The 9,841-nt window shown below is 48.9% G+C and overlaps 3 protein-coding genes across 3 annotated transcripts; 2 read left to right on the forward strand and 1 right to left on the reverse strand.

The window, feature by feature from the left end:
- Positions 1 to 1,580: 1,580 nt before the first annotated feature.
- K444DRAFT_651734 (protein import receptor MAS20) lies at positions 1,581 to 2,789 on the reverse strand. The gene is made up of 5 exons (XM_024885734.1): positions 2,633 to 2,789; positions 2,326 to 2,571; positions 2,187 to 2,279; positions 1,657 to 2,052; positions 1,581 to 1,605 (listed from the first exon to the last, which is right to left on the reverse strand). Exons 1-4 carry the CDS (start codon positions 2,691 to 2,693, stop codon positions 1,946 to 1,948), a joined length of 507 nt encoding a protein of 168 aa, XP_024739720.1. The 5' UTR covers positions 2,694 to 2,789; the 3' UTR covers positions 1,581 to 1,605; positions 1,657 to 1,945.
- A 153-nt stretch (positions 2,790 to 2,942) lies between these two features.
- Positions 2,943 to 7,129, forward strand: K444DRAFT_651735 (serine/threonine-protein phosphatase pp2a catalytic subunit). The gene is made up of 11 exons (XM_024885735.1): positions 2,943 to 3,176; positions 3,225 to 3,788; positions 3,839 to 4,761; positions 4,809 to 5,136; positions 5,577 to 5,747; positions 5,837 to 5,878; positions 5,931 to 6,036; positions 6,092 to 6,625; positions 6,673 to 6,745; positions 6,797 to 6,846; positions 6,899 to 7,129. The coding sequence occupies exons 1-11, from the start codon at positions 3,003 to 3,005 to the stop codon at positions 6,919 to 6,921; spliced, it is 2,988 nt and encodes a 995-aa protein (XP_024739721.1). The 5' UTR covers positions 2,943 to 3,002; the 3' UTR covers positions 6,922 to 7,129.
- A 586-nt stretch (positions 7,130 to 7,715) lies between these two features.
- K444DRAFT_661877 (uncharacterized protein) lies at positions 7,716 to 9,841 on the forward strand. The gene is made up of 2 exons (XM_024886636.1): positions 7,716 to 8,028; positions 8,077 to 9,841. Exons 1-2 carry the CDS (start codon positions 8,011 to 8,013, stop codon positions 9,646 to 9,648), a joined length of 1,590 nt encoding a protein of 529 aa, XP_024739722.1. The 5' UTR covers positions 7,716 to 8,010; the 3' UTR covers positions 9,649 to 9,841.

The raw sequence follows: 9,841 nt of genomic DNA on the forward strand, positions 1-9,841 counted from the left end.
CCCAGGTTGTTTGCTGCAAGTCACCAAAAGCAATGCCGCGATCATCAACGACTGTGCAGTCAATGTTAACAAGACTTTTAGCCCTGATCAAGCTCAGAACCGCTTCAGTGTCATTCATTGGATCAAAAGAGGATCTTATTGTCGGCAAAGGGCCAAGGGCGACTGCTATGCAACATTAAATAAAAAATTTGAGCACGTTGAGCGTTGAGCTTGCTTTTGGATATTGAATATAGTTGAGCGACCACGGATCTCGCACAACTACCAAATATCGGGGCAGCCAACGTCCGAAATCTAGTTGATGATTATGATTATCCCTTTTAGCGGAAGGTTGGTAATGCTGGTCTCGTTTGGAGAGACAATGATGCCAGTAAAGGTTGAGAAATATGGGCGAGCAAATACAAGAGAACACTACGGTTGCCATCAGAGACGGAGCGTGGAACAAGGTCGAGGAAGGGGAGAGAATTGAAAAAGAAGTCAAACTCTCTAGAATAGAGTTCGAGCTAGAATTTCTCGGAAGAAGGGCACAGAAGTTCCACAAAGGCTCACAGCTGTCGGATTTTTCACGAGTTCATCTTATTCCGCGTAGTATAAGTGTCCATGAGCGTTATGGAACAAGGAAGACTTTTGCAGTGGTGGTGGTGTTCCTGCAATTGGTGTAAGTATTGAGGGGTATCTCATTAGCCAATGTCTTAATTCTGCTGGAATAATATACATCGAGCATTGTTGACTCCACCGTTTCCAAGAATGCACTTGTGGTGTATTCTAGGTTGATGACTCATGCCGCACGTTTATTGGCATCCTATCCTCGAAAAATATCTCAGTTACCATACCTCAAGGATTGAAAACTTGAGCAACGTGCCCTTCGCAAAGCAATGGAAGCTGCACTTCGCGAAGCCTCCCTGTGAGTTGTTGGTCCAGGGAGGAGAACCTGTCACCACGTATTTTCGAAAACAAACAGATCCTTCTAACTCCATTGAGTCCTCTCAATTGCACTGATCCAGCTTTCTACACTCAGCTCAGGAAACATTTCTCTCAGAGGTTCAGCAGAGTTCACCAAATATCGCAATGCAATGATGGTCATTTATCAGGAGCAACAGATGAAGCTGCCGCCTACTCCATGACAGGCCTTTGTGTGTATTTAGAGAGGCCTTCAGTCTGGCATTTTCGTGTTTAGGACAGGCTTATTTTCCAACGTAGCCCTGCTCGCAGCTCGCACTACCCATGGCTGGGTGGGTTGTCATATCCGTTCTCGCAGCTAGCATCTTCGGGCGAGCAAACTCTTCTTTTATTGTTACCATCGTTGCACAGACAGAACCGATGATACATGTTATCATGGATAGCGAGGACGCATGTCGAGTTATAGCAGTGCAAGACAATGACGATGCAAGGGGGTGTTCCAAATAGAAACCGAGAGGCGCTTATTCGTCAGTGAGCACAGACTTGACCATCGAAGTCCTTGGCATATAAAGCTGTTAGGTGTGATGGTTAATCCTTACGATATGTGCAAAGCTATGAGACTGGGTCCACCCAGCCGCCTGGGAACAGACTCGCAAGGAATGGAGAAATTGGTAATTTGGGAGCAATTCTCGAAATAGTTCTGCGGTGCTGAACGGATTAGAACCTAACCAAAATTTTCTAGGTAAATAATTTAATCACTTCACTCAAAGCGCATCTGGGAGAAACAGTCACAAATCCATCCCGTTTATATTCTTAATGCGCTTCCCGTCCGTTGGGTATAATCCTACCCTCATAATATTGACAATGTACGGTACAAATAATGTAGAAGTCGAATCCTGAACTCTGGTGACTGATATACAAAGAGCGAGATGCCTCACGAGAGCAGGTATCCAGGTCGCGTCTGAAATGTTTTGAAGGTATGAAGACTCGTCGATTCGAGGACTTTGTGTGGAGAGGGGAGTCTTGGTGTCTATTGAGTTGGGCATGTCTAATCAAGTCCTCTATCTGAACCCGGCCCACTGGCAAACGGTCCAACATTCAGACTCGAATCGGCAGCAATCATTTCCGCGAGAATATCGAGAACGGGCTTTGGCACTACATTTGAAAAATTAGGCTCGAATTTTCAAGATTTGGCTGACAAAAATGCCAACGAGTGTGGGTAGGGAAAAGAGAGCAGTTCGAAAAATTGCTCCATGGAAGTCAAACGCGGAGTGTGAGGAAGTACGAACCAGTTTTGTCATAGATTGTAATCAGGTCTGATGGTTGAGGGTAGACTTTCAATGCCTTATAGAAGCATAGAGCAGCCTCAACGTTGTCCGTGCCTGGAGATATTAGATTTCAACATCCACATGGGGGCAGCGGACGTACCCTCTCCACTCAACCCCTCGCCTCTAGCAACTTCTTGCATGAAATATGCCTCTCTCTCCTCTACGTCTGTTGGGAATCCTTCCTCCTTGGCCTCTTCTACTGCAGCCCGGATGGCTTCCCGTTGCCGCACTGTGTGAGCCTCTGCCTCTTCCTTCGCAGCCCTAGCTTGTCGTTTCGATTCTTTCTTCAGCTGCTTCCTAAATTGTGGATCATTGCGACGTCTGTAGTCAAAGTACACTGCATATGCTTAACATCATAAAGTGTTAGCTGGCTGAATTATTTTAGGAATTGCAGGAGCTTTCCATACCCACGAAACCAGTTGCGAGGGTGCCAACTGTTGTAGCAACAATGGTAGATGTTTGGACCATTTCGCAATTGGATCTGTATTTCTCGAGACCGAGTTGATGCAAAGGGAGGGAAATGATAGAAGCTGTGGGCACGCTTGGGGCGGATCTGAAGACAGGAGATATCAAGCTCTCGAACTTTTTGAGCTCGGGCCCTTGATTCCTGAGGCGCCAGGGCAAAGAAGACAACTCTTTAGGTTTAGCGTCGCTTTGTGAGACGCTAGGGAAGCTGCGACAGGGCACGTCGGAATTTTGGAAGGAAGGTCCGACGTTGTCATTGATCATGAACGTGAAGTGAACCGGTAATCATCTTACGCCAACTGTTCACTCAAAATGTCTGAAGACAGAGGCAAGGGGATCTCCCTTCGAACAAAGCGAAAGGGACGGCCAGCGATCAGTGCACCAAAGCAGATATCAGGTCCAACACAACCGACTGGGAGCGCACCTCGAAGTAATGGAGCGAAATCGTCATTCGATGCTCCACAGCGCCCACAAGTTGGTGGAAAGGTAAATGCCAAGCCAGCTCTTCAGAGGGTGGTATTGACACGCATATAGACATCGGATCTCGTCAAACGTCGATATTCTACTCGATTCAACAATCTCCCGACTGATTTCGATGCTACCGCCCTTCCAGTACCCAATGTTCCGACGTTGCCGAACCAATTTGCCGGGTCCAAGGACCGCGGAAGGGGACCTTCTCCTGGAAAGAGCCAAGGAATTGATATAGACACGAAGGCATTGAATGATCCTAATTTACGCCCAGATCGATATATAGCTGGACTTTTGAGTGACGCCTCAGAGAAGGATATCGATGAATACCAGCAAGCTTTACAGAAATTGAAGAATCGAGCCTCGACGGATCTTCAGCAGAATGTCTACCAAAATCGGACACAATTCATTAAGATTAGTAAGGAGGCTGAGAAGTTGAAGGCGGAAATGCGAGCGCTGCGAAACTTGATGTCAGAACTCAAGACCAACACTATGGCTCTCAGAACTACATCATCTCAGGGTCCTGTTGTTTCCAATGACTTTGACTCTGGTTTTCCATCCACCTTGAGCAAGAGGGACAAGAGAAGTTCGGTGGCTGATCGTACAGCAATGTGGAACTCGCAACTTCAGGTATGTTTCAGATGACGATTTAATAGACGTTAAATACTAACAAACTTTAGGCTTTATGGAAGACAGTGGAGGGGTCACAGAAGTTTCTACCTGCCCTCCCTGGCCGCCATGTGGTTCAGAATGCTGGGCTATGGATTGAGCTAGATAATGCCACCTGGAAATCCCGCCGTGCCATGCAAATTATCTTGCTGAATGACCACCTCCTCGTCGCTTCACGAAAGAAGAGAAAGATTGAAGGAATGAATAATGCAGATCAACGACAAGCGCCTTCCAAGCTCGTGGCAGATCGATGTTGGCCCTTATTGGATATTGAGATGGTTGACCTAGCTGGGACCAGCGAATCAACAAGCTCAAGAAACAAGGTTGCCGATGCCATCATGATCAGAGGAGTTGGACAGGAGTCCTTCACGTATCGAACTGAAAAGTCCGATGATAGTGATAAGCAAACCTTGATGATGAACTTCAGAAAGGCTGTTGAACAGTTACGGAAAGGCCTTCGTTCTGAGATGGAATCTAGCAACAAAGCCAAGGAGACCATCAATTACTTCGCCTCTCGAGACCCTGGCCTGCTTAAGAAGACCGAGTTGTTGGAGACTCTCTCGGACATCAAAGATATGCTCATTGAAGTTGATGGGAAGCAACAGAATTTACGATGGGTCGAGAGCCAGGTGGATGAACTCGATATTCTCATCGCCCTTCAAAAGTTCGACGAAGCGGTTGTAAGAGTTGAGAAACTCAATGCCTTGGCTAAGAGTCTTAAAAGCAACGTTGTGGCACAGGATTTCATAAGCTTCAAAGCAGAGGAACGGGCAACCAAGCTAGCTGGACTAATTACGCGCGAGCTCGTCGATACTCATGATAAGCCCAAACAGACAAAGCGCAATGTCCTCTACCTGGCGCGACTGGGCTTTGAAGATCGTGCAAGGGAAGCCTATCTTGAAGCTCGTGGCAACATCATCCATAAAAGATCGAGGTACGTGGAATCACATCCCTAGAACCCATGCATGCTAAGTTCCGAAGGCAATGCATTTTCGAGGGCAACCTTCATCAGTACATCTGGGAAGTATCTTTTGTCTACTTCACCATAATTCGAAATACCGTTTCCACATTCCAGATGTGCTTTCCTCCCTTGCTGATGAGCGCCTGTGTTAAATGGGCTAAAGAGCAAGTGGATACTTTCAATGTCATTCTAGCAAGACAGCTGAGCAGTACTCCTCAAGATGGCGACATTTGGAACAAGTGTATGGATCAGGCAAAAGAGCATGCGAAGATGCTGTCGGATGTCGGCTTGGACTTCAAGAGTCTGATAGGGCGAGGCTCCTCGGGAGAAAGTGGCCAAAAAGAGCCTGTAGGTCTAGGCGTAGGACTCATCTAGATTCGGAATAAAAACTATGTGTGTAATCAGCATGCTTTTTGTCGCGTGAATAATACAGGCCAAAAATCTGGGTGAAAATGGTCTGCTGCCTCCTTGCCCAATTCGTGCTCAAAGAATCACGACCCTGACCCTCTGGCCCCGCCGCCGCCGCCTCACGATCCAATTTCTCGCTTCGCAGGAACTCCTAACGGTGCACCTCCCCAAACTTGAACTCCCTGTCTACACCACAATCTCCCTGTGATACCCGGGTGCAAACTGAGTTTCTGTCGCCTCTTTACTGCTGTAGTCGAATACCTTTTTGCTACCACGTTGCTTGTCACATAGAGACCAGCCTTTTCTGCAACTTCTCACCGCGTTGTCGTCATTCTCAAGCTCCCCGCCATCAACACCCTCAACCTTGAGCCCCACACCAGAGCAGAGACACCATGGATACCAATATGGAAGATGTTGGCAGAGCGCCCGAACCCTCGAGGTTATCACCTGCCACTGAACCCGCGTCCATACCTACCCTTGATGGATGGATTGAGAGCTTGATGACCTGCAAGCAATTGGCCGAGGTCGATGTACAGAGGCTCTGCGAGAAGGTATGTGGGCTTCGCAGATCTCAATGAAGTCGACAGAGCGTCGAGGGCGCGTATGTCATCCAGATCGGTCTCTAACAACGCGTCTCCAGGCACGAGAGGTCTTGCAGGACGAGTCCAATGTGCAACCGGTGGTAAGCAAATCTTGAATGCTGCTGTGGCCACCAAAAGCTGACTCTCACCAAGAAATGCCCTGTCACTGTATGCGGAGACATTCATGGTCAATTCCACGACTTGATGGAGCTCTTCAGAATTGGTGGACCAAACCCAGATACGAATTATCTATTCATGGGTACGGATCTCCAACCATATTCAAGCTTGGAGAGAGAATACTAACATGGGATAAGGCGATTATGTTGATAGAGGTTACTACTCCGTTGAGACCGTCACCCTCCTCGTAGCCCTGAAAATCCGATATCCCCAACGCATCACCATCCTCCGTGGCAACCACGAATCCCGCCAAATCACACAAGTCTATGGGTTCTACGATGAATGTCTCCGAAAATATGGCAATGCGAACGTATGGAAGTACTTCACCGATCTCTTCGACTACCTCCCCCTCACCGCCCTGATCGATAACCAAATATTCTGCCTGCACGGAGGTCTCTCCCCCAGCATCGATACCCTTGATAACATCAGAGCACTGGATCGTATACAGGAGGTTCCGCATGAGGGGCCTATGTGCGATTTGCTGTGGTCGGACCCAGATGATAGATGCGGTTGGGGAATATCACCAAGAGGTGCGGGGTATACGTTTGGGCAGGACATTTCGGAGGCTTTCAACCACAATAATGGCTTGACTCTAGTGGCAAGAGCCCATCAACTGGTCATGGAGGGATATAATTGGTCTCAGGATAGGAACGTGGTCACCATTTTCTCAGGTAAGGCTCGGGGTTTCTTTTCAACAGAATTCGACTAATATTTGCAGCTCCGAACTATTGCTATAGATGTGGCAATCAAGCGGCTATTATGGAGATCGACGAGCATTTGAAGTATACCTTGTAAGCCTTGGCCCTGTACGTATTTGGAGCCTCACTGACCACGACACACAGCTTGCAGTTTGACCCCTGCCCAAGAGCAGGCGAACCTATGGTTTCACGACGTAAGTTATTTAAACTCCCGGTAGTGGGTAATTCAGCTCTAACAGTGCCTAGGAACTCCTGACTACTTCCTTTAGAAGATTTTCAAGAAGAACGATACTCCGCGCGGGCAGGCACGTTACAAAGGTACCACAGAAGCGATGAAAACCCAGCTCATGTAAAAGAGATCACATGGCATTCGTACAGCGAGGGGGCGATACCATTAATGGGACAACCCAAGGGTGCTGTTTGTAGACCTGCGGTAGACTCTTATAAGAATGCAAAAGCGTTATGCAACGAAGATCCTTGAAATTATTCGGATAATTGGGTCCTTCACATCCAGAAGACTTCCTTGCCTGTCCTACTCCATCCTGATGGTATGTTCCAGAGAGAACCCTTGCCCCTGTTCCCCTAACACAAGTGCGAAGGGCTGGAGCTCTCCCTCAAAATCCAATGTACGGAGCGAGCGAAGGGGGCTATGAGGGGCTCTCCTCACTTCCAGTGGTTACAGCCGCACTGGCGCTGAGATGTGGCGGCTGGTTCTAGTACAGTAGAACTATCTCTCCATCTGACAAGGACCTCTGGGCTTCGTTCTCTGGTCAAATCAAGTCGCGTTCCACGAAGTCCGAGGGCACGACGTCAGGCTAAAACAAACCAAAATAAAACAAAATAGAACCTCGTGCAACCTCGTCAACCGCCGCCATTCAAAGAAAGTGCTGACCCGCTGGGTTGAAAGTCCGTTGTCCGTTATCCCGTCCCCTGCAACGCAGCTCATTGGCTCATCAAACCGGCCATCGGCGCCGTCGTCTGACAGATCGACCAACTCGGCTTCGCCCTTCAGCAAAGCTCCGATGTCTTTTCAAGATCTCTCAGATTTCATAGGTGTGAACCTGCCCTCTCGTCTGCACGGCGTGCGAGTTCCATGAGGCGTGGACTTCACTAAGGGGGTTCGGACGAAGTTAAAAAGCGATGCGTCCCCCTCTCAAATCCATAAGTATGGCGCGATGCGTCGTCCCGTTGTGCATTCCTTGAATGTTGTGGCAAGTGCGAAAGACATCGCAGATCACAATCACCACACCGATACTAGGTAATATCTTGGCCATGCGGTTTACATGATAACCTCCCCCCCTCCCCCCACCCGCCATATGTTGCAAACCTACGCATTCTAAATAACAGCCCCATTCGCCATGTCGAGTCCAGGAGGAGTAAGCAGAATCCATCAATCGGCATTATGCATACTGACAAGTGCGCAGGCTCCCAATGGTCCCCCATACATCCCCACCACTGCTGGCCTAGGCGGCCTACCTACGAAGAAGGTCGATGATCCTATCAGTTCCGTCTTCCTTGTTCTGTTCGTGACGGGGGCTGCAACCCATATGGCCATCCTCCAAGTTAACCTCCGAAGGAAAAAGAAGTTTATCATGAGCGCCCTACTTTTTGGATTCTGCATGGCCCGAATCACAACGATGATGATGCGTCTTGTCTGGACGAGTTACCAACACAACCTCAAGATAGTCATTGCGGCTCAGGTCTTTGTCTCGGGAGGAGTACTCCTCCTATTCATTATCAACCTGATATTCGCCCAGCGAATAGTTCGAGCTTCACATCCGCATTGGGCCTGGGCGAAGTGGTTCTCAATCGCATTCTACCTCTACTATGTCTCCATCTTTCTCATGTTGACAGCATTGATTACCTGCACGGTCCAGAGTTTCTACACACTCAACCACAACATTCGGCGAATTGATCGGGACGTTCAGCTGGTTGGAGGAACTTACTTTGCCGTGGCAGCGTTCCTCCCAATCCCCTTGCTATCCCTCAGGGTCATTATCCCCAATAGACCACCTATTGAGAAGTTCGGTCAGGGAAGGTTCAGAAACAAGATCTTTATCCTGCTCTTCTCGTCCGTGCTACTCACTCTCGGCGCGGCATTCCGAGCAGGCATCAGCTACGTCCCTCGACCATTCACTCACCCAGCTTGGTACCATTCCAAGGAATGCTTTTACATCTTCAACTTCACCATCGAGATCATTGTGGTTGCTCTCTACGCCATCATCAGGGTCGACAGGAGATTCCATATCCCAGACGGAAGTCATGGCCCCGGAGACTACATCGGTATCTCGAAGGGTGGCGTGGCAAGAAAACCCAGCTTTGCTGATCGGGTGCTGGACGAAGAACAGGTCTTTGGAGATGGAAGCGATGAGGCGCCGGGAAAGAGAAGTCCAGATTTGGAGCTTCAAGAGGTCAGGACTCTTACGCCTGATCGCATCTCACATGAGAAAGAAGTGGAACCTGGAAGCCCCTTGGGCCCCTACCCTACACCGCCGACTTCGACTCCTGGATCTGCTCATGGAAGCAAAATTCAGCAAGCAGCCGAGCCGGTTTCTTCTGCGCCTGATCGCATTTCTCATGAGAAAGAAGTAGAACCTGGAAATCCCTTGGGCTCCTACCCTACACCACCGGCTTCGGCTCCTGAATCTACTCACAGAGGCGAAATTCAGCAAGCAGCCGAGCCGGTTTCCCCCACGCCTGATTGCATCTCTCATGAGGAAGAAGTAGAACCTGGAAGTGCCTTGGGCTCCCACCCAACGCCGCTGGCTTCGGCTGCAGCCGAGCCGGTTTCTCCTACGCCTAATAGTATCTCTCTTGAGGAAGAAGTAGAACCTGGAAGTCCCTTAGGCTCCCACCCAACACCACCGACTTCGGCTCCTGGACCTGCTCACGGAAGCGAAATTCAGCAGGCAGCCGAGCCGGTTTCTCCTATGCCTGCTGTTGTGGAGAGTAGACCCGCAACAGCGCACGATGATGAGAAGTCGGCAATCGCTTGATCTGGGAAGGTCAACAGGACAGGGTCGGGTCGGGGTTTTTGAGACGGTTGAGTACGGTTTTGCACTTTGCGTTTTGGAGCATGAACAGGAGTTTAGAGCATTAGATACCTTGATGCCATGGTTTCTTTCCGGTGAAGAATACAGTACACGAAAATAGATCCTAATATCATAATTCATCAAAATTTCTGAAGAG

This window comes from Hyaloscypha bicolor, assembly GCF_002865645.1.
Source record: "Hyaloscypha bicolor E unplaced genomic scaffold K444scaffold_53, whole genome shotgun sequence".
Taxonomy (NCBI): Eukaryota; Fungi; Ascomycota; class Leotiomycetes; order Helotiales; family Hyaloscyphaceae; genus Hyaloscypha; species Hyaloscypha bicolor.